This window comes from Cydia amplana, chromosome 8, assembly GCF_948474715.1.
Source record: "Cydia amplana chromosome 8, ilCydAmpl1.1, whole genome shotgun sequence".
Taxonomy (NCBI): Eukaryota; Metazoa; Arthropoda; class Insecta; order Lepidoptera; family Tortricidae; genus Cydia; species Cydia amplana.
Window position 1 is genome coordinate 15,214,325 of NC_086076.1, and position 22,947 is coordinate 15,237,271.

The 22,947-nt window shown below is 39.3% G+C and overlaps 1 protein-coding gene across 1 annotated transcript in view; it reads right to left on the bottom strand.

The window, feature by feature from the left end:
* The window catches only part of LOC134650174 (uncharacterized), a 40,304-nt gene extending 17,357 nt beyond the window's left edge, over positions 1-22,947 (bottom strand). Inside the window, exons 1-20 of the mRNA XM_063505055.1 lie at positions 22,793-22,947; positions 22,110-22,251; positions 21,344-21,556; positions 18,899-19,009; positions 14,986-15,093; positions 14,366-14,581; positions 13,384-13,644; positions 11,907-12,074; positions 10,262-10,399; positions 9,402-9,812; positions 8,334-8,509; positions 7,111-7,205; positions 6,343-6,491; positions 5,984-6,106; positions 5,624-5,726; positions 4,540-4,654; positions 3,996-4,100; positions 3,829-3,892; positions 3,146-3,271; positions 2,120-2,210 (exon numbers count right to left, since the gene is read on the bottom strand). Coding sequence (XP_063361125.1) covers positions 2,120-2,210; positions 3,146-3,271; positions 3,829-3,892; positions 3,996-4,100; positions 4,540-4,654; positions 5,624-5,726; positions 5,984-6,106; positions 6,343-6,491; positions 7,111-7,205; positions 8,334-8,509; positions 9,402-9,812; positions 10,262-10,399; positions 11,907-12,074; positions 13,384-13,644; positions 14,366-14,581; positions 14,986-15,093; positions 18,899-19,009; positions 21,344-21,556; positions 22,110-22,235 — 2,899 coding nt within the window. The 5' untranslated portion in view covers positions 22,236-22,251; positions 22,793-22,947. The remainder of the gene's footprint in view (positions 1-2,119; positions 2,211-3,145; positions 3,272-3,828; positions 3,893-3,995; positions 4,101-4,539; positions 4,655-5,623; positions 5,727-5,983; positions 6,107-6,342; positions 6,492-7,110; positions 7,206-8,333; positions 8,510-9,401; positions 9,813-10,261; positions 10,400-11,906; positions 12,075-13,383; positions 13,645-14,365; positions 14,582-14,985; positions 15,094-18,898; positions 19,010-21,343; positions 21,557-22,109; positions 22,252-22,792) is intronic.

Sequence of the window (22,947 nt, forward strand, 5' to 3'; positions counted from 1 at the left end):
GTTATAGCGGCAACAGAAATACATCATCTGTGAAAATTTCAACTGTCTAGCTATCACGGTTCGTGAGATACAGCCTGGTGACAGACGGACGGACGGACGGACGGACAGCGGAGTCTTAGTAATAGGGTCCCGTTTTTACCCTTTGGGTACGGAACCCTAAAAATCATGTTTACTTTACAAATATTTTTTTGTTACCTACTGAATTATAATTTTTGTAAAGGCCCCAGTACACACTTACACAGTGGTGAAGGATGGGCCATCCCCACTGACTTAATATAAAAGAAATAGACACACAAAGCAGAACAAAAACGTCAAGAAATGTGGATCCCAATGACGTTTCGCACCATTTGCATTGATGATAAAATCGCTTACGTAAATTTTGAGTCAAGATAAATGTTTCGTACAGAAAAGAGCTTAATGTCGTAAGCATTAAGTGTCAAATTTGCATACATAAGTACCAACACTGTTAAAAAATTTAGTCCGATGGCACTAAACGTAACGTATTTACGTCAAGCAACGTCAAACGAGAATAATGAACGAATGGAGTCACTTTGGTACACTTGAATAGGTATTACTGTACAGAAAAACCAATTGAAGTAATAAATAAAACAAATTTAATTTAATCGGGAGTTTAAATAAAATTAATTCGTGGTTCAAATTCAAACAAATTAAATTTTTAATAAGTAAGTATACGTCTTTAAATACTAATTTCCTTGAAATAAATTCAACTTATTAAATAAAATAACTGTGTATTTTAGATCTACATTTACTCATCGCACGGGTGCACGGGGACATTTAGGTACTGATTGGATTTTTTTTTATAAAGTCCATACTTTATAAAAAAAATCGGGTTGTTCCCACTAGTTACCACCAAGTTGATATCAGTGGTAACTACTAGGATTTTTTTCCCCACCTTTTACCACTGGTAACTACTGGGAAAAATAATTCCCACTAGTTACCAAAGCGAGTTGGTGGAAATAACCCAAAAAAATCCTGTGGTTGTCACTGTGTTCAGACAGGTTTAGCATTTACAGTTAGTCGATATAAGCCCTTATTGGTTGTCGGAAACAGGGAAATGGGCCGATCACACAAGTGCCGTTTTGCTTTGTTTAAAACTGCATCACCCCTATCTCTTGCTATAATTAAATAGCAGTCCACTTTGCACGTCGCATAGGTTTTCTTGGAAATCTTGAATTTAAACATAATATTCCTTACGAATTCCATATAAAAATAAAAATAAATATTGACCTCACATCGACTCATTAGATTTTTGTTCCTTGACATCCCTTCTTTGGTACTAACAAATTAATTGATTCAAAACCATAAAATTACCACCAGATTACATATATTATGTAATGCTATCCAAAGAACTAACCGAAAGAAATACATTCCATCCTTTTTCCTTGTTTTATCATTGTTATTTTTACATATTTTAACGGCACATTTCGTAATTGTTGACAACTCCACATTTGAGCGTTTCAAACAAGACTAAACGAAATATTATACATCGAAATCGGTTAAGGCATTCTGAAGTTATCGTGGAATAAAGAAACTCACATAAATACATAAATATATACATACAAACATGAACGCTGAAAAAGTAACGCGTGATCTGTTTCAACGTTACTTTTGTGGGGCCATTTTTTGCGGCTGATTGGGTATCCAGTTCTTTATTCTTTATTCTATATCAATGGCCATCCCACGCCGGCGCCATTGTGTACAAGGGCAATGGTATACAATGGCGGACAACCGGACGAAAACCTACTCTGGTACAGTTTTTGGGCACACATTGAGATTATAATATTGTGAGGAGCTCTTCAGAGTAACTAACCAAATTTATGACGAAAGTGGACGACCGCCATGAAACCGCCTTTTCAAGTTTTCATACAAACGTAGTCCCTATTTTCCTCTCTGAATATTAACTTAAGCAATTGAACATTTTTTTTATGACTAACAATTGCGAAGTTTCCACAAGGAAATATTTCGGAGACTTCTCATATTTTTATATAGGGTTCAAAATTTTATTTCTATACATTTATTTCTTATATGAAAGTTTCATTGATTTCCTGTAAAATATTCCGAAAACTTTTCAGCAGTATCTTTGCAGATCTGTACTCACCATCCATTTGATCCATCCCAATGCCGCTGTCAGGTGTGCCACTTTCGATTTCGCTCATAGAGGGTTCCTTCATCATTATGGAATGTTCATGCTAAAATAAGAATGCAAGTATAAGAGAAATATATTTGGCTTTCCTCTCGGCCCCAACGCTTAAAATGAAATAAAATTAAAAACAACTCGCAGGCGCCAAAGATTTCAAAAGTAAAGATAAGCCCGCTCAAATAATGCCGAGCGACCATGCGCACTAACGAACATGTGCACAAACGCGAATTGCGCACCAAAGAACTGACCCACTACATTAAGTGCCCGTAAGGCCCCCGTCTTTACGAAGTTATACAGGGTCATTTTTGGACCGTTAGCCATATTGTGCGAGGTGATTAGGTAGGTCATACTGAACAACTTTTTCTATGGGACCAACTCCGAAATCACAAAAATGTTTTTGGCCGTTTCATACATTTTTGTCGAGTGGGTGTCGACGTTTTCTATGGGAAGGCCAAATTTATTTTTGGGATTTCGGGATTGGTCCCATAGAAAGTTGTTCAGTATAGCCCACCTAATCAAGTAATCACCTCGCACAATATGGCTAACGGTCCAAGAATGACCCTGTATATAGGTAACTCAATGCAAGGCGCCTAGCGCCTGTTTCACCAACTTGACAGTTGAAGCCTGACACTGATTGTACATTTCTGGGTCGGTATGTAACAACGGTACATGCCGCTATGGCATTGGCATTGTTCTCGTTGGACCAGTAACAGTAATGTACGGTGAATTATCCATGTCAGGCGACAATAATCAGAAACAGGGACCAGGAGGCCAAACTTACATTTCACATCAAAATGCTGTCATATTGCTGCTGCATGCATGCATGCTGTATTAACAAGTCCAAGCAAAATGAACAATGATAACTAAATGACAGTATTTAGTTATAGTTTTGATGTCAAGTGTATGTTCGAATTGTCCTGTAGCCTGTAGGTCGGCTGTTTATGCTCCTTGCATGGTTATATAATCATTGCTATGAATAAATACCTGGTTGCTCAGAAGAGAACTGTTGGAATCTTCTTCGTCAGAGCTTAATGTCAGTATAACAGGTTCCGGATCTGGTTGTTTCCCTCTGGGCTTTCTCACTCTGGGTGGTTTTTTATCTTGAACAGGCTAGATAAAAACAAATATTATAAAGTGATGCTAGGAACTAGACGTGTTTTTACGAGACTGTGCTAAAAAACCGGCCAAGTGCGAGTCGGACTCGCGCACGGAGGGTTCCGCACCATCAACAAAAAATAGAGCAAAACAAGCAAAAAAAACGGTCACCCATCCAAGTACTGACCCCGCCTGACGTTGCTTAACTTCGGTCAAAAATCACGTTTGTTGTATGGGAGCCCCACTTAAATCTTTATTTTATTCTGTTTTTAGTATTTGTTGTTATAGCGGCAACAGAAATACATCATCTGTGAAAATTTCAACTAAAATTTCTATCACGGTTCGTGAGATACAGCCTGGTGACAGACGGACGGACGGACGGACGGACAGCGGAGTCTTAGTAATAGGGTCCCGTTTTTACCCTTTGGGTACGGAACCCTAAAAACGAGTAAAAGACAGTAAAGTCCCTAGTACCGACCCTTATTATTAATTACTTTTCGTAATAAAAAAGTTATTAAACTTTATTGTTTATCCACACATTTTGAACCTCGAACAATTGGAAAAGGTCTTACCGTTTTACTATTTAAATTCTTCACTGTAGTTTTTAATAAGTTTAATTTTATTCCATCGCCACAGCTGAAACAAAACTCTTGTAAGTTCATAGCTGGAGCAAACATTATTATCACTTCTACTTTACTTTCATAAAACAATACAACTTTTCGTACAAAAAGGTACTCACTTTTGTTTTTCTAAAATTAATTTCTCGGGGTCCTTTTTCTTTTGTTCTACTTTCTTACTTGCTATTGGTACACTTTTAGGTTCTTCTGTGAATACTCGTTTACATCTGCAACACAAAAACAAAGATTAGTAAAGAAAGGATCTAACGTGTAGTGGACTTTCGTATGGAATAAAACCATTTGCCAAAAGAATTGTTTAAAAATGATATCCTTTTCTGCCTGCTGATTGACATTGGCAGTGCGTTCATCTGATAGTTTGGTACATTCTGTCCTGCGGGCTCAGCACGGTTCCATTTTTATCGACTATCACTATGCCCGTCACTTTCGCACTTACATACTTGGTAGAACGTGACAGGCATGGTAATAAACGATAAAAATGCGACCGTGCTACTAGGGCTGACTACCCTTAACCCCAAAAAGAGGGATTGAGTATAATTTGTTTATTATATGTTACCGACAAAACTGTTATTTGCCAAAATGTAATAAAGTTTTAGCAGCGACTGAAGTACAAGACTATAGTTTACCAAACTATTAAAAAAATATAACCTTTCGCAGCGACTGAAGTCGAACCCCGTGTAGCCGCACGTCTTGCAGAGCGCGAGCATACCGTCTACGTAGCGCGGCGGGGGTGTGTGCGCGGGAGATTCTGGGCTTTGACTCGCTGGAAATAAGAGCCATTTTAGGACAGTGTTTCACGTATAAATATCAAATTGAGCGAGTCTGCTGTCATATAAAATATAGCAAAAAAATCTTATTATAACTTTCTGATCCCAGAACTACTATTAAAACTTTAAGAGGTATTTGTATAAGGAAATAATTTACTCAGGTATTAATAGGGTAGTCCCGTATTAGCCGTTTAAAGTACAAAGATTGACCTAAGTTGTTTTCAGTCCCTACAAGGTCACGGAGTGGAACTTTTTGTGTGAGATGAAATTTTGTTTAAATATTTCCCATGTAGTACAGCTATCGCTCCCATGTAGTAGAGTATCTACAGCTAGAGAAACATAAACAAAAATGGCACCGGACTTTTTAGTGGTCAGAAACGAAGGATTTTTTTTACCATCAGCTGCTAAATCAGGTTGAAAGGACGAATTATTGAATTCGGCTGGGTTGTTATATGCAGTTATCAACGTCAAGTGAAACTACTAATGCAATTTGGAAATGGCACTATTCTAAATACTCTCTTCTCGTTTTTTTTTATGAAATATGAAGCAAACGAGTTGACGAGCCGCCTGATGGGAAGCAGTCATCGCCGCCCATGGACATAAGCCACATCAGAAGAGCCACTTATGCGTTGCTGACCTTTGAGAACCCTAAATACCTGCTTCTTGAACAACCCCATGTCATAGCGCAAGGGAAACACCTCGGAAGGTATTACTGAATCGCGATCAGAAAGGGATTAGAAATAACAGATTTCCATACACTTACGTCAAAATCAATATGGATTGACAGCTATCTCAATCCCTTTCTAATCGCGATTCAGTAATACCTCATTCCACAACTTGCACGTTCTGGGCAAAAACGAGCGAAATGCCCGCTTGTTCTTGGTTTGCCACGTGTCGAGAAAGTGAGGATCATTCGTGAATTTCGTGATGAAACGATGTTGACACCAATATTGCAACCAGCTTACCAGTTTCAGGGCATGAAGACTTTTCTGGGGTAGACATTTCACTGCTTTGAGGTTGCAAAGACACATTAGGCGAACTTCGACTGCTCATATCGCCAACTAGCATCTGTTACACACAAATCATATCTTAGAGTGTGAACTGTGTTTCTTCAAATAAAATCTATGTCACACAAGAGGATTGTAATAGTAAAAACTCGTTTGCAGGAAAATTTAAAACAATCTTGACATGTCTTTTTTATTGAAAAACGCTTTAAAAAAAACTTTGACAAAACTCCATGCCAGTTCTTGCTTAAGCTTTAATTCTAAGAATATTTACTTATTTACTAAGTTAAGAATTAACATACATTATGGAATTAGTCTTACCGGATGGTTTTCCAGCAAGTCTTCAATTCTGGAAGTCGAGCCAACTGACACAAAGTAATCAATCTCGCTGCTTGTGTTTTGCATACATTGTATATGAGTATCTTCGGAAAATGGAACATTCACCTAAAAAAACAACAGATTAACCGTGCATTTTGTATAGTTGAGTAAATACAGTAAAACCCATTTTAGAAGATTCAGGGCCAAGTTAAAAAATCGTCTCAAGCGGGAAAGAGTCTTAACCGTAATAAAATGTTTGAAAACAAGTTTCAGAGGCCAGTGTAAAAAGGCCTATTAGGCCGGAAATCGTCAACTGTATATTACTAACGAATAATTTCGAATTGTGTCTCGAAACTGAATACCTGTTCTAAAACCTCTTGGAGCGTACAACTTTCCTTTGGCAGTGTAAACGTGATAAGTCTCTGTTCACCATTTTGTAGGAATATCAACATTTTGGCTGACTGGGGTTCCGATGACTGCTCTGACGGTCCACTAGGTGGCTCATTGTTGTCTGTGGGCCAAGTAAAATAATCTATTAAACTGCATTGATGGTGTATGTAAAAAACAGTTTGTCTTGGCTGAATGATACAAAACAGCGACACATTGCAACACAAATAATTTTCTACTTATTTTTGTAAGACTTACGAATCCTTCACAAAGCATATCATTTGAAAATATTAGTTGTGGCAATGTGTAATAAATAAATACCTATGACCTACTACTGACTACTGACTACAAGGACGTCTTTGAATCATTTGGTTATAAATTTAGGTCTAAGCTGATAAGTGCTGGTATAGATGGTATTATCATTGCCTGCCATGTCCGTGTGAATAAAATTAAAGATACTTCCTTAGATGTACAAACAAACTAATACGAGACTGGCAATCACGCCCACATTTTGAACAAAAATGTGTTGTGACTTATGAGCTGGCGATGCAACCATGCATTTTCGCTTTCTTATCGCCCAATAGACCGTGTAAGGGCTCATTTAGACGGTGCGAATTTCATTACATTGCGTCATTTGATCGGTCGGCTGAATTGATGTAACTTCAATGATCCGCAATGTAACTAAAATCGTATACGAATTCGCGCGCCGTCTAAATGAGCCCTAAGATTTTACTAAGCCTTACCATGCTGAGGCACTTGTTGTGATTGCATAGGAGGTACGCGTTGCACCGGCCGTTGCTGCTCTTTGCTACGCACCAGCGTTTGACGGCCATTATCCCTGGAGAATAATCAATAAGTCAAAATATCTCATTTCAAATTTCATTTCATGCAAAAAACATGGTTATAAAAGGTGCTACATAATGATTTTGAGAATGGTATCATGAAACTTTTAGCTCATTCCTTGTCATAGTGACGTACATATACAAGTGACTGAAACTTTGCAGCAAATTTGTAGTTGAGAGTATCAACTATTGGCTCACCGACTGCTTGGATAGTGTTGCCCTAAAATGTGACTTGACCTCCGACACAACACAGCACCATTCAGGGTTCGAAATTATCCAGATAATTATAGTCTGTGATAATTATCCGATAAATATCGCATAATTATCCCAGGTATGGGTGGTGCAAAATTAGTTTCTTTGAATTCTTTGACAGATTGGGGCGTTTTTCATATTTTAGGTTATTATCCAATCAATAATTATCAGGCATAATAATCACGATAATTATCAAGATACCCATCATTGATAATTATCCATTCGAACCCTGGCGCCACTTTTGTAGGTCCTGCGCTACTTCTCGCCAATGGTTGAGTCGGAATTCACGCAGACCGGCCTCCACCATGTCGCTCTAGCCATACGACGACCTGCTAGGCAGCCTAGGTCATTGAAGTGAGACGAGACGACATCTCGAACAAAATGTTTCCGCACCTCAGAGAAGTGCATGCATGCATGCGAAACCGAAAATTGTTAATAAAGACGCCAGGAGTATTTTTTGACTCAGTTAAACAACGTTGCATACAATACTTTTTCTACGACCAAACATTTACTTTGAAAACTAAATAATAGTAAATCAACAGTTATTCCATTGCTTACCGGTGAAATGTTATTCCATCCCTTTTATTATATTTTCTTGTGCTATTGTTGCAACTTTTTAACACGCACGAAGGCATTTCTTAATTTTTTTTTTTTTTAATTTTCTGTACATGTGTGGCATCTCGTCAGTGGTCGGTGACGTACTAAAAGCAAAGGAGTGCATGCACTTCTCTGAGGTGCGGAAACATTTTGTTCGAGATGTCGTCTCTTGTATATACCTACCTCAATGGCCTAGGTACGCTCTTTTCACGTTCCCATCTTCATCCATTCTCTCAAGATGGCCTAGCTAACGGAGTCTGTGTAGTTCTAGTTACCTAGGTTGTTGCAGTTGAGGCTGCGCCCCCGGCACACGCATGCCGGGCTGGTGGATCCGCTTGTACTCGGCCAACGTCATCCTCTGCCCAGTAGAGAGCGTCAGCAGCTGCCGCTCATCCTCCGCGTCCGTGTCCATCAACATTTGGTGCGTATGCGGCTGCTGCTCGTACATCTGCTGTTTAAGGATTTATACTCTTATTAATTTAGACAAAAAAAATTACAATATCAATTATTATTACTTTTCTAATAATCAAAATACAACTCCTTAAAAACTTAGTTAGATTTCTAATACAAAATACACATTAAATAAAAACAACACTTTATAGTCATCTTCCTCGCATTTTCCTGGCATTTTGCCACGGCTCATGGAGTCCGCTTGGCAACTAGTCCCAGGAATTGACGTGGGCACTAGTTTTTACGAAAGGACTATCAACTGACCTTCCAACCCAGAGGTTAAACTAGGCTCTTATTGGGATTAGTCCGGTTTCCTCACGATGTTTTCCTTCGCCGAAAAGCGACGTAAATATCAGATTATATTTCGTACATAAAGTTATAAAACTCATTGGTACGAGCCGGGGTTTGAACCCGCGACCTCCGGATTGCAAAAAAACACTTCCGGTTTGTTACGGTCATAGAAGTATTGAAACCAAATGGACATTTCTTTTCTCTTCAAAGATTATTACTATTATTAGCTCGTCATTCTGATCATTTCCATATCCCAATTATTCCCAATCTCCAATTAATAAGGAAAGTTTGCATGCTTCTTTAAGTAAATGTACGCACTTAAATTGCCTACTTTCCAACTATGTTTACCACTACATTTTTGCAAATAAATATCTTTATCAATTCTAAAATAAAAGTTGGGGGGGGGGGTACAATTTTAAATAGAAAATGCTCTTTTAATAATTGCCTAAAGCTTTGGTTTCCATCGAAAGCGGTGCCGTCATATAGCGGCCGTCTCCATACAAATACTACGACATCCATATTTAGCCGTATGATTTAGTATGGAGACGGCCGCTATATGACGGCACCGCTATCCTAGGAAAACCGATCTTAACCCCAGTTACCTGCTGATAGCCCAACTGCGGACTGTAATTCATTTGCTGATGCGTCGAAGCCTGCGGTCGTATCTGCGGCGATGGTGAATGGTACTGCTGTGGTATAGTAGGTTCGTTGACAGTATGTTTCGTTAGTATAGCGGCTGTTATGCTCTCCTCAAGATCATCCATGTCATTAGCGTTATTCGGTTGAACGATTACTTTCTTCGACTGTTGTTGTTGTTGTTGTGGGTGAGGGGAGGAACGCTGAGGTATCACAGTGAGGGTGTTCTGCATGGGACCATTCTGATTTGGTTGTTGTGGCTGTTGGACTACGTTGTGTTGCATCATAGACTGGTTTCCTTGTGTCACGATCGTTCCTTGTTGGGTTATGATGCGCGTCGCTTGATTTTGATTTTGCTGGTTAAGTAGGAGTTGTTGCTGAAATAGAAAATTGAAATTAAGCCTATTGTGAAGAGGCAGTGACTTTTTGTAAATATAGTTTGGTAAGTCAGTGGAGCATAGTTAAGGAGCAGCATACTGTATTTTTAATATTCTAAAATTATAACCACAAACAAAAAGAGGTATGATTTAGTTTTTTTTCTACTGACAAAACTTGTTTGCCCAATGTGGGCCAAAAATCGCACATTACAAAAAGCAATGTCTGCAAGCATTTCCGTCGCTTGTACACATTTCCAATTACAAAAGGTCGGTACTGCAGAAGGAGCTAAGCTCTCCCCTTTTTGACTGTGTCTAAGCCACGAACGAGAGTTCTTGACCTTTATTTTATACAAAAAAAATGTACAAATGCCGGACTTAATGCCTATGTATATGTATGTGCGTGTATATATGTTGGTCTTCTCCATATTGACCTTAGAGTGAACACTTACTTGTTGGGTAGCGAGCTTCAGTTGATTAAACTGTTGTTGTTGTTGTTGCTGGTGAACTTGTTGCTGGTTCATAGCCTGTTGTTGGTTCACGAGCTGGTTCACGTGCGAGGAAAGCTGGTGTTGCTGGTGCTGCTGCTGCTAAAATGGGAAGTGATATGTGAATTTAAAGGAGAGAGTAGATGTGATTCTGTTTTCTAATTATAAGATGTTCTAATTGTTCTATTATAAGATTGTGTGTAATATTGGGATGTTCAGACACCCAATTAGAAATGTACTAATTTCTACAGTGTGACTGTGAAATACTCTTTCCTAGATATTTGCCTTCATTTTTACACCGTTCATTGCCAAGCCACGCTTATAGCAATACGCTACTGTGTTCCAGAAGGGCTACGATGGCCGGCTCTTTATCATTTGTCACCATGCCTGTCACGTTCTAACAAGTATGTAAGTGCGAAAGTGACGCATGACATAATAGGTGATAAAAACACGACCATGATATCGCTGCAGGATCGGAATAAATGTAGGATTTTGGAAGGATTTCAAGGATTATCAGAGCATGCAAGACTGAAGTTGACTGAATAGTGTTCCTTTCACACCAGACCGGCTAGCGTGAGTTACGTTCTCGTGCGCGAGTCTATACTTGAAGTCGCGCTAGAAGTATGGAGTCGCACGCGGGAAGTGGCGAGGTTTTGACGGACGGTTGCGGTGCGGGGGGGTTGAGCCTCGCCCGGTGTCACGTGACCTCCACCCTGCAGACTGAACAGTGTACATACCTGGTTGATGGGAGTGCGCGGTCTCGGCGGGCGGTGTTGCTACGCGTGAGGGTTGAGCCTCGCCCGGTGTCACGTGACCTCCACCCTGCAGACTGAACAGTGTACATCCTTGGTTGATGGGAGTGCGCGGTCTCGGCGGGCGGTGTTGCTACGCGTGAGGGTTGAGCCTCGCCCGGTGTCACGTGACCTCCACCCTGCAGACTGAACAGTGTACATCCTTGGTTGATGGGAGTGCGCGGTCTCGGCGGGCGGTGTTGCTACGCGTGAGGGTTGAGCCTCGCCCGGTGTCACGTGACCTCCACCCTGCAGACTGAACAGTGTACATCCTTGGTTGATGGGAGTGCGCGGTCTCGGCGGGCGGTGTTGCTACGCGTGAGGGTTGAGCCTCGCCCGGTGTCACGTGACCTCCACCCTGCAGACTGAACAGTGTACATCCTTGGTTGATGGGAGTGCGCGGTCTCGGCGGGCGGTGTTGCTACGCGTGAGGGTTGAGCCTCGCCCGGTGTCACGTGACCTCCACCCTGCAGACTGAACAGTGTACATCCTTGGTTGATGGGAGTGCGCGGTCTTGGGGGGCGGTTGTGCTGTGCGTGGAGGTTGAGCCTCGCCCGGTGTCACGTGACCTCCACCCTGCAGACTGAACAGTGTACATACTTGGTTCATGGGAGTGCGCGGTCTCGGCGGGCGGTGTTGCTGCGCGTGGAGGTTGAGCCTCGCCCGGTGTCACGTGACCTCCACCCTGCAGACTGAACAGTGTACATACTTGGTTGATGGGAGTGCGCGGTCTCGGCGGGCGGTTATGCTGTGCGTGGAGGTTGAGCCTCGCCCGGTGTCACGTGACCTCCACCCTGCAGACTGAACAGTGTACATACTTGGTTGATGGGAGTGCGCGGTCTTGGGGGGCGGTGTTGCTGCGCGTGCGGGTTGAGCAGGCGCGGCTCGGCGCGCACGCCGCCCGCCACGCCCGGCGCCCGCGCCGTCGCGCGCGGCGTGCTCACGCGCAGCGCGCTAGTGCCGCCTAGCGTCACGCTGCCCACACCCTGCAAGGTATAGATGGTCAAACCAATTTGTCAGCAAATAGGAACAAAAAAAAACTATAATCATCTTTTTCTTTTGAGTGCTAGTACTAGTGTAAGACAAAGATAGTATGACTCTCTCTGTCTATGTTTGAAATAAGCGCATTAAGTCCGCGCGTGTTAGTCCTTTGACACACTTTAATTACCCTTTATTTTCTGATACAGTTCGAGGTCAAAAGTCTGGGGAAGCCGTGTCATCCCGTTTGGCCATCACGGCCAGCCGCGGGCTAGCACATGATTGGCGCGACAGTATCTAGTACGTCCCTCTTTTATTAACATAGTTAGAAAAAGACGGGTAGTCTATCTCGCTGTGAGATACTGTCGCGTCAATCATGTGCTAGGGGTGCAGACACTCAACCGCAGCGCACCCTGAGTCCCTTACGCTTCCTTGGGCGTATCCACAGTTTTCGTATCTGAAAATCTTGTACCCTGTTGTGAATATAAACTTCTTTTGCTCAATTTTCGCGTAACAACCACGTGAAATTGAAAGCGTTAACGTCTAACCGTTATTTGAAAGACTCTTCCAAGGCCCTGTATATGTTTCGGATCAAAAAATAAAACATACAAAACAAACTACAATTTGTATAAGGAACTTTTCACACGGTCCAAAAACCGCTTGCCAAATGGGGTTGGCAACTGTCAAAGGTTTGCATAGATGGCGCCATCATAGCTTGCCCCTTTTTCTATGAGATTTGTCTTAAAAGGCTGGCATCCAGGGCATAAAAAACAAAAATTTGACATAATTCTAGAGATTGACAGGGCAAGGGCAGCTATGATGGCGCCATCTGCGTAATACTTCGACCGGCCAACCCCACTGCTGACGCATCTTATTTTTTTGATATATGTGTATGTATTGTGTACCATAATATTAAGCTATATATCACGTTGATAGATAGATAGATGATTTATTTCATGAAAGACAATTACATAATAAGTTTGCATTTATTTGATGATTTTTTTTTTCTTTCTTCCTGTGTATGTACTGTATAACTGTGTACCTATGCTGAAATAAATCATATTCTATTCTATTCTATTCTATTGATGTCAAAAATATAAGAATTTCTATCATGATCGTCAAAAAAAAAAAAAAAAAAAAAATGAAAATAATAACAATACTAATGAAATAAAATTATAGCTCCAATAAGGATTGTCAACACAATTAGAATAAGAGTAAGTTGGTAAATACTTACAAATCCAAAATATAAATTTACAATGTCAGAACTTACGAGAATACAAGAACAGAACAGAGTTGTAATGTAATAAAAAAACTCACCTGCTGGGGGTTCAGAAGTCGCGCCTGCATCTGTGGGCCTGACGTGGGCGGTCGCACCGGCAGCGTCACCGAACCCACAGTACCCTGCTGGTGCTGGGGGTTCAGCAGACGCGCCTGCATCTGTGGGTTGGGCAAAGGCGGGCGCACGGCCGGCCGCCGCGGCCGTACAGTCCGCACTGGCGTCCGTACGAGGGTCACAGAACCCGGGTTGCTTAGCGCTTGGTTGAGAAGCTTTGGGGGCGCTTGGCGAGTTGGTGTACCCTGTACCAAAAAATCTTGTGATGAGGAGGTGGCTGGGAAAGCTTTTGGTATCTTGTAACATTCAAATTGGTATTGGTCATAAACACAAACCGGCCAAGTGCGAGTCGGACTCGCGCACGGAGGGTTCCGCACCATCAACAAAAAATAGAGCAAAACAGGCAAAAAAACGGTCACCCATCCAAGTACTGACCCCGCCCGACGTTGCTTAACTTCGGTCAAAAATCACGTTTGTTGTATGGGAGCCCCACTTAAATCTTTATTTTATTCTGTTTTTAGTATTTGTTGTTATAGCGGCAACAGAAATACATCATCTGTGAAAATTTCAACTGCTAGACAGTTTGAGTGGTGTATCACGGTTCGTGAGATACAGCCTGGTGACAGACGGACGGACGGACGGACAGCGGAGTCTTAGTAATAGGGTCCCGTTTTTACCCATTGGGTACGAAACCCTAAAAAAGGTTGCCTCTTTCTTTCCTCTAAGTCAGGGGTCACCAATTAGTTTCTTCAGGGGTCCGGTTCTTAAAATAAAAGATCATCGCGGTCCGTTTCTCCTTGAGTTTATTAAATAAGCAAAAAAATAAATAGGCCGTCCGGATGCGAACCACGGTCCGCCATTTGGTGACCCCTGCTCTAAGTTAAGCATAATAGTATTTTCCTATTTTATGGTCATAGCTCCTAAGTCAAGTAAGCGTTTATAAAAACTTTACACAATCTAACTTACAGCTTGGTTAATATACGCCGCGTGCATCACAACTTGCTGATGCTGAATTTGCTGCTGCGGAATATGTTGCTGATGCTGTTGCTGCTGCTGTTGTAAATGCTGCTGCAATTGCTGTTGCTGCAACTGCTGCATGTGTATGTTGTGCTGGTGCTGCTGCAGTTGCTGCATAAGTTGGGATTGCTGCGTGGCTGCCCGCGGCATTTGTTGTTGTTGCGGCTGTTACAAATATATTGCGATTGATTATATGGAAACATGATGGAAAATGATTAGTAGTACAAATTATGTGTTGTTCTATGGTAAGTAAAAAAACATGAAAAGCGGCTGTTTAGGCTAATATCCTAAATACCCTAGCCTTTAGTTGTATTGACGGCCTAGCGCTGTTGGTAGGGTTTGCAATCCGGATCCGAAATGTATGAAATTATCCGGATATGGATCCGGATCCGCGGATCTTCCCATACATTTCAGATCCGTCGTGCAAACCCTAGCTGTTGGTCACAAGGCGCTTTACATGCAATGTAAAACACTTTATATTAGCCGGAATATACACAATGGCGAAAAGACATCTCAACACCAACGACCAATCGAGAATGTCGGTTCACTCATTTAGTTTATATGGTTACCGGCTGCGGGGCATGTTGCGGCGGCGGAGGGGGCGGGGGCTGCGGCGGCGGCTGCTGCGCCGGGTGTATCACCGTCGGCTGAGACAGCACATGCGCCGGGCTCACCAGCTGCTGTAAATGGTACGGCTTTTACTTATACAACCCTGGTACCCTGGATACTAAAATGGCAGTTCAGTTGACCAAAATACTTCCGAATTACTCTGGTTTTGTACTAATTTGAGACTAAAATCGTAAAGCAAACCAGTCAAAAATATTGGGGATATGTCACTTTAGTATAGGAGGTAAAAACTAAAGTTAGTTGTGAAAATAAAATGTAACGACAAGAAACATAATATACAAATATATATACTGTAAGCTAAAACATGCTTGAACTACAGGTTTAATGAGAGCTATAAATGAGACTTTAAAACGTCGTCTGCCCCGGTGGTATATAAGATCGCTTTGTGTAATAAAAAAATGCTTTATGTAATAAATAACAACAAGCAATACTATATACATGTTTCAAAGTTATACATATACCCCTGTATTCAAGACCATTGATAGCTAGGTACTTTTTGGGTTGCCATGGATATACACATGACCCACCCCATGGTGCAATTAAACAATATATTTTCCCCCCGGCGTTTTCTCATCACTACGTCATACCAATAATGCTACTAATTAATAGTTTTTTATAGTTAATCGTACGTCTAACGTCAAATTTAATGTTAGCTGAACTAACTACTTTTTTCATGTCATCTTATTTTTTTTTTTAAATAAGCTACCAATTAGAAGCAAGAGATTAAATACATCAAAATGCCGAGCTGTTATTAATGTTTGAATATATCTAAGTTGTTTTAATTAGTTTGTTACATCCATACATATTGGGGAGAGAGCATACTAAAATAATGGGTAGTTCACCAGTTCAAAACTTTAACTTAATTCATGGTTTATAATTGCGTGATATCGCAGTCTTTAAAATTATTCAAAAACATCTCCATAAAAGTTAGCGCAAAGCAACAAAGGGGCACAGTAGTAGCGAATGGCACCAGGGCACCACACCCATGACGTAGTTTTGAGACATTGATGGTTAGAGATGTCACAGGAAGGACATATGTACAAGCGAAGTAAATTAGGTAGGTACTATACCATGAGACCATGACATGACCCGTCTGCATTGTTAAATGTGGTGAACATTGAAGCATTTTATTATTTATTAGGCTGCGTTTCGTCCAGAGATGTGCGACGGATGTGTTTTTCAAGAACCAATGGAATCACTGCACGCAGAGCGAAGAAAACAAATGAAGTGATTCTATTGGTTATTAGGGTTCCGTACCCAAAGGGTAAAAACGGGACCCTATTACTAAGACTCCGCTGTCCGTCCGTCCGTCCGTCCGTCCTTCCGTCCGTCCGTCCGTCCGTCTGTCACCAGGCTGTATCTCACGAACCGTGATAGCTAGACAGTTGAAATTTTCACAGATGATGTATTTCTGTTGCCGCTATAACAACAAATACTAAAAACAGAATAAAATAAAGATTTAAGTGGGGCTCCCATACAACAAACGTGATTTTTGACCGAACCGGGCGTGGTCAGTACTTGGATGGGTGACCGTTTTTTTGCTTGTTTTGCTCTATTTTTTGTTGATGGTGCGGAACCCTCCGTGCGCGAGTCCGACTCGCACTTGGCCGGTTTTTTAATAAACACATCCCACGCAACGCATCCTCGCACATATCTGGTCGAAACGCAGCCTTTAAAGGTGAAATTTTCAGTTGATAACCAAAACTGTCATTAGTTTTAGCTTAGTATAGTCAGTAGCAGAAATTGCTTAAGGGACCAGGTGATCAGAATTATCTACACACCCTCGTATCCTCTTCACAATCTAAGTTGTATTCAGATAACTTTGAACTTTTAGCTAGTTCTGCTGCTGACTGTAGTTCAGTACTTATATATACTGTCAAAAAACTTTAAGGAAGTATTTGTTATGTATGTACCAGAGTAAGTGCAGAAATAACAATTTGCTGTGAAAACAGTTATAAAAGCCTATCTACGCTAATTAAGATGAAGATTAGATAAGCCCACCAGATGCCAGTTGAAATACTGAAAACCTATAATTTTGAGTAAAATACAAAATAATTAAAACATATTAAGTACATTGCATTCCAATAATGTTTGACGTAACCAATTCCAAATATTCCAATAATGTTCATTTACTTATATTATAAATTATTATTAGTATTTTGACAACATAGTTCCTCATTCTCCTCCTCCTTTTATTTTAACAACTATTATTTTTTAATAGTTTTCATATATTTTAGTTTAAGTCAGTAACTTTAAAAAATATTTCTTTTTGTACAAAAAGTAGAACTCGCGTGACTTTATTATAATATAACATTCAGATTTTTGTAAATCTCTACTCAATCCTATATAATACCTTACCCAATGTTGGGGATATTTTCTATGGTTAGGTTAGGTATATTATTTGTACACAAGACACCATAAATTAGCAAACCATTACAAGACTTGTATTTTTTATATGACTATTATTAAACATTTAAATAATCAACAACCAAATGTTTCCTTCTTTTAATTTAGAATGTATTAAAAAAATTAAGTTTTAGTCAACGAAATAATAAAAAATACAAGCTTATAGCAAATTCAAAATGTAAAATTGGTGGTTTTCAATAAAAATGTATGAAATGTGATATGATATGATATTTATTGGTAAATATTTACATTTACAAGTCATTTTGGGTTAAAAAAAACTTAATTAAGTAAATTATCAAATCATTTTTCTAAAATCCACCATTCATTGCCTAGTGCCTACCATTATTAAAATATACAATCACGTTGCTACATCTCTAACTGTTACAATTAACTTAAAGATAACAAAAAAATAAAAGTTAACCAGAAATAACCAAAGTAAAAGTAAAAATTACCACATAAATTATACTAATTATTCAGGTATAAGTTATGTCACATATATTGGATGTTTATAAAATGTTAGTGTTAGTATCGGTGCTTTGTTACAATTCAAAAGTTTAAAAGCATTAAGCCCCGTCTCCATATCGCGCAGCAAACCATAGCAATGGATACCGGGCGCATCGAGTTGGCTCGCGCTCGAGCCAATGTTCGATGGTTTGCCGGGCGTTATGGAGTCGGGGCTTTAGAAATAATTTTTATGGAATTTATTTCCATATTATGATGAAATCAGTCACAAACATGAATTTCCATAAGTTCTAGCCAAACTTATTTCTTAAAGCTGAACCCACAATCAGTTGTAGCTGTTTTGAATGTGAGACAACTTATCAATTTTGCGGCCAAGAGCTTCCCAGACAAATATTTTTTTTATAGGAAGGATATTAGCAGGGATCTTCAACCTTTTTGACCTGAGGGTCAGGGTCAGGTCTTGGATGCTACTGATTTGTTTCCGCGGGCCGGATTATGACCTTTGGCCCACCTGCATTCTGTCAGCGGGTCAAAAGTGCAAGATCTGAATCTCGTATTCCGAAGTTTGGAAACCCTCGGGATGTATGAATAGAAGAAATTGAAGAAAACAGTGCTGGATATTATTTTATGAAACTGCGAATCACCTGGAGTTGAACAATGCTATGATAAGGTAACATGTAGGTAAATTAAAAGGAAAAACAAGTTAGGTAAAATAATGTGACCAGTACAGTATTCCTTGTACCTTCGGTTACCAAGTGTTTGTTATTCCAAGCTCTTGCAACTAATCCAACAACAAAATTATTAAAAGCATACTTGCTAACTGAAATTAATCAATTGACATAATGGCATGTTAAATGTGAACCACATAAAAATAGATCACAGTTTCATGCTAAGCAGGGTCTATCTAGAGTTGCGTTGAGTCTACTAAGAGTACAAGTACTATGGTATATGTGTACTATGAAATGCACAATTATCTAGACAACATACATGTTGAGGGTGTTGTGGAGAAGACTGTTGCATCATAGATGCGTCAATGATTTGCTGAGCCTGTTGCAAGACAACCTGAGCATCCACTGGTAAATCAGATGTGTAGTAAACCTACAAATAAATTGTATATAAACACACAACTTAATTATATAAGATTTATCTAATTAACACAAACTTACTTATAAAGAACTCTTGTGTCTCAGGATAGGTAAGCCTAACTCATTGGACATAAGTTAATTTTGTCATAAAATAAATAGAGATAGAAATACTATATTGGTTATGAATACCAAGATAAATTTTGAAAAATAATATTAGCATGCTAGAGTTAGTACAGAAACATTAGAAGTAGTTTGAGAAGCAATGAAGTCATCCAATCAACACATTAAAATTAATTGAAACAGAGGAATTAAATTTATACAGAAATATTTTAATTTATGTCCAAGTTGTTTTCAGAAAAGTTTACATTTGCAGTTTTTAGATATACATATAAATTCTCCCTTCTAATACTAAAAAAAATTCATTTATTGACATATGTACGTACGTACGTATGTTGTATCAAGGTAAACTACCACCTTGATACAACATAGAATTTATTTTTAGGCAAATAAATTACCTTTAATGGGAGACCTACACCTAAGCAAGCAAAGTAAAATAAAAAGCATAATCATTTTGCTTCTTTTATCCAAAGAAATGTTGGATACAGGCGGCAAGGCAGGACTTTCAATACTTGCTGAGTTTTTCAATAAAATATTGATTGTAAAAATCAATAGACCTTTAAAAGCCATTATTGAGAAACGGAAAGAGTTATTAAAATTGGAGGTATGAATATTTGAATACTCTGTACTGCTATCTGATAATAGACAGCTGTGTCTCTTTATGACCTTTCATTAACATAGTGAATTATATCTTGAATCTTTCTTTCTTTGATATGCTAATACGTAGGTTGCCCTGAAAGTTTCGGGAATTGCATACTTAGGAACGTATATTTGACATGTGTTATACCTCTTTGTTACAAGCATAGTCTCATTATTCGAAAACACTGGCCACTTAGAAAAAAAAAACAATGTTCTATTTTCAATTGTTTTTTAAAGTCGTTGAGTCGCTGGTGAAAATGGAGCTGTCCCGCGAAAGTTTTAGAGCAATGATTTATTATGACTTTAAAAGTGGATTAACACAACAACAATGTGGAGACCGATTGACTATTGCTTTTAGTAGTGAAGCACCTTCGAAGACGACAATATACAGGTGGTATTCGGAATTTCAACGTGGCCGTGTGTCTCTTGCGGATGACGTACGTGAGGGTCGACCGAAAACTGCCGTTACCGATCAAAACATCGATGTTGTTCGCCAACTGATAAAAGAAGATAGGCATGTTACATATCGGGAAATTCAGGAGACTTTAGGCATTGGAATGAGTCAGGTACAAGTTATTTTACAGCAAGAGTTGGGCGTGCGGAAGTTGTTTTCCCGGTGGATTCCTCACTTGTTATCTGACGAGCAGAAAACGGTCCGTGTCAATTGGTGCCACAAAACCCTAAAAAGATTTAATGGAGGAAGCTCAACTGCCGTTTTTAGTATTGTGTCAGGTGACGAGTCATGGATTTACGCATATGAGCCTGAATCCAAAAACCAATCTCGAGTATGGGTTTACGAAGACGAGCCGAAGCCAACAAAAGTTGTTCGTTCTCGCAGCACGATCAAAAAAATGGTAGCCACGTTTGTCTCCAAATCGGGTCACGTGGCGACTATTGCTCTTGAAGATCGAAGAACTGTCAATGCCGATTGGTATATAGGCGTTTGTTTACCGATTGTTTTTGCTGAACTGCGAAAAAATAACCCTAACCGCCGTACTACACCATGATAATGCCAGCCCTCATACTGCTCAGAAAACAAACGACTATCTGAAGGGCGAAAAAGTCGAATTACTGGACCATCCTCCGTACAGCCCCGACCTAAGTCCCAACGATTTTTTTACTTTCCCGAAAATAAAGAATCGGTTGCGTGGTCAGCGTTTTCAGACCGCGGAAGAAGCAGTCCACGCTTATAAAATGGCCATTTCGTCAACCCCCAGTTCAGAGTTCAATAACTGTTTTGAAAACTGGTTTCAGAGAATGAAAAAGTGCATTAAACACAAAGGAGAATACTTTGAAAAACAATAAAAGTACTTTTATTTCATTTAAACGCGTATTTTTTCCAATTCCCGAAACTTTCAGGGCAACCTACGTAGTTTAACTTTTTTAATATGGTATTAACGTAATATTTAAAGGATGCATAATAACACAGAAATGTATGTCTTGTAGACAGTGGGTCCTTGAGTCACAAAAGCAAATTTACCATACATATTTGTTTCAAAGAAATCAACAAATACCCATTATCAGAAAACTGCTACATACACTCATTATGAGACAATTGCTGAAATACCATCATGTTACTAGCTACACTTACTTGTCTGTGCAACGCCTGCTGGTGCTGTTGTTGTTGCTGTTGCTGCTGTTGTTGTTGTTGTTGGAAGTCCGTAGGCGGGGGTGGTGGTGGGGGCTCATGGCGGATGATGTACTGCTGCTGGTACTGCAGGCCACCATCGCCCACAACTAATTGAGGTTGGACTCCTTCGCTTACTATGATATCATTAGGCTGATCTGCTGGCTGGACCACCACCTTTACAGGTAAATTGTTTTAATAATGAAAGTGTAATGTAATGTGAAAAAAACTGTTCAGACACTATCAATAAGAATGAGATTAGTATCAATATGTGTCTTCATTACAATCACTATCCTGTAAATAGTTGTAGTGTCTAGATTGAAATAAAATATTAGATTTAAGCAAATAGACTGCCAAGATTAACTAATTATACTATTTTACAATAGCCTTGATATAATTATTTTAGTACCGAGACAGGACATTTCTGAAATACTACCTTTCTTAAGATTTGCTAGTAACATTTATCAACATATAAAATAGAAATATAATGGTTAAAAAACAAGATAAGTGATTAGATGGAGGAATTAAACAATGACAAATAATGTCTAAAAAAATTAGGTAGGCATTTAACAAAATTATAACTGTTGATAGCTGCATGAAATGAATTCTAATTGCTATATATTTATTTATAACAGTGACAATTCCTAGATTCCTAGATATTTAGAAGTTAAATTTTATATGATATTATCTAGGAATGATATGATGTTGTAGCAATGTAATAGTAGCCTACCTGTTGTTGAGAATACTGCTGATCATCTTGATTAACCAAGCAAATATTAGGACAATATCTTTGTAGATCTTCAAGAGTAAGTGTCGTGCGTCCGGCTTGTCCAACTATCTGATAATATTGAGCCATTGCAATAAGCCTTAGCCTGAAAAAAAACATCATTTGTCACACACAGAACACCTTGATGCAAGTTAAAACATAAAAAATCATATGTTTTTTTACTCAAAAAGAACATGTAATCAAACGTAACTTTCCTTAGAGAATTTGTTTACATCAATCACAACTTCAGTGAATTAATTACGTGAACCACTTCAGTCACTGACCTAATGATAATGTACAGAAACAAATGTTAAAATGTGCCAAACGTTGAAAAAACTCATATAAAGATGACAGATATTCACACACCCTTCCCTACGGAGCAGTACGTACACAACCCAGAACCAATGACTTCGTAAACCGTAAGAAGACTCAACTATGGCGACGACACATCGACCGTTTTACAATCAAAAGATTCACCGCACTTTTTGTGTTATGATGTTATAATTTATTACAATAGTGTCAACAAGAGCATTTTCCATTATAATATCAAGGGATATAACGAAATGGCTTCGATTCCTTTGATACAACCTAAATTATGTCCTGAAAGATCATTGCATGAAAACCAAAGATGTAAACGTATATCTCACCAATATTAACGCAGGACATTTTAAATGCCGTATTTATCCATTAAAATAGCAACTATTTAACACGAAATTGTAAATTTTTAACTCAAACGCCAAGTCCAGAAGCAATTTACATTATGGCGTGTGTGTCACTTTTTTTTTATAATTGTATGTTTTTT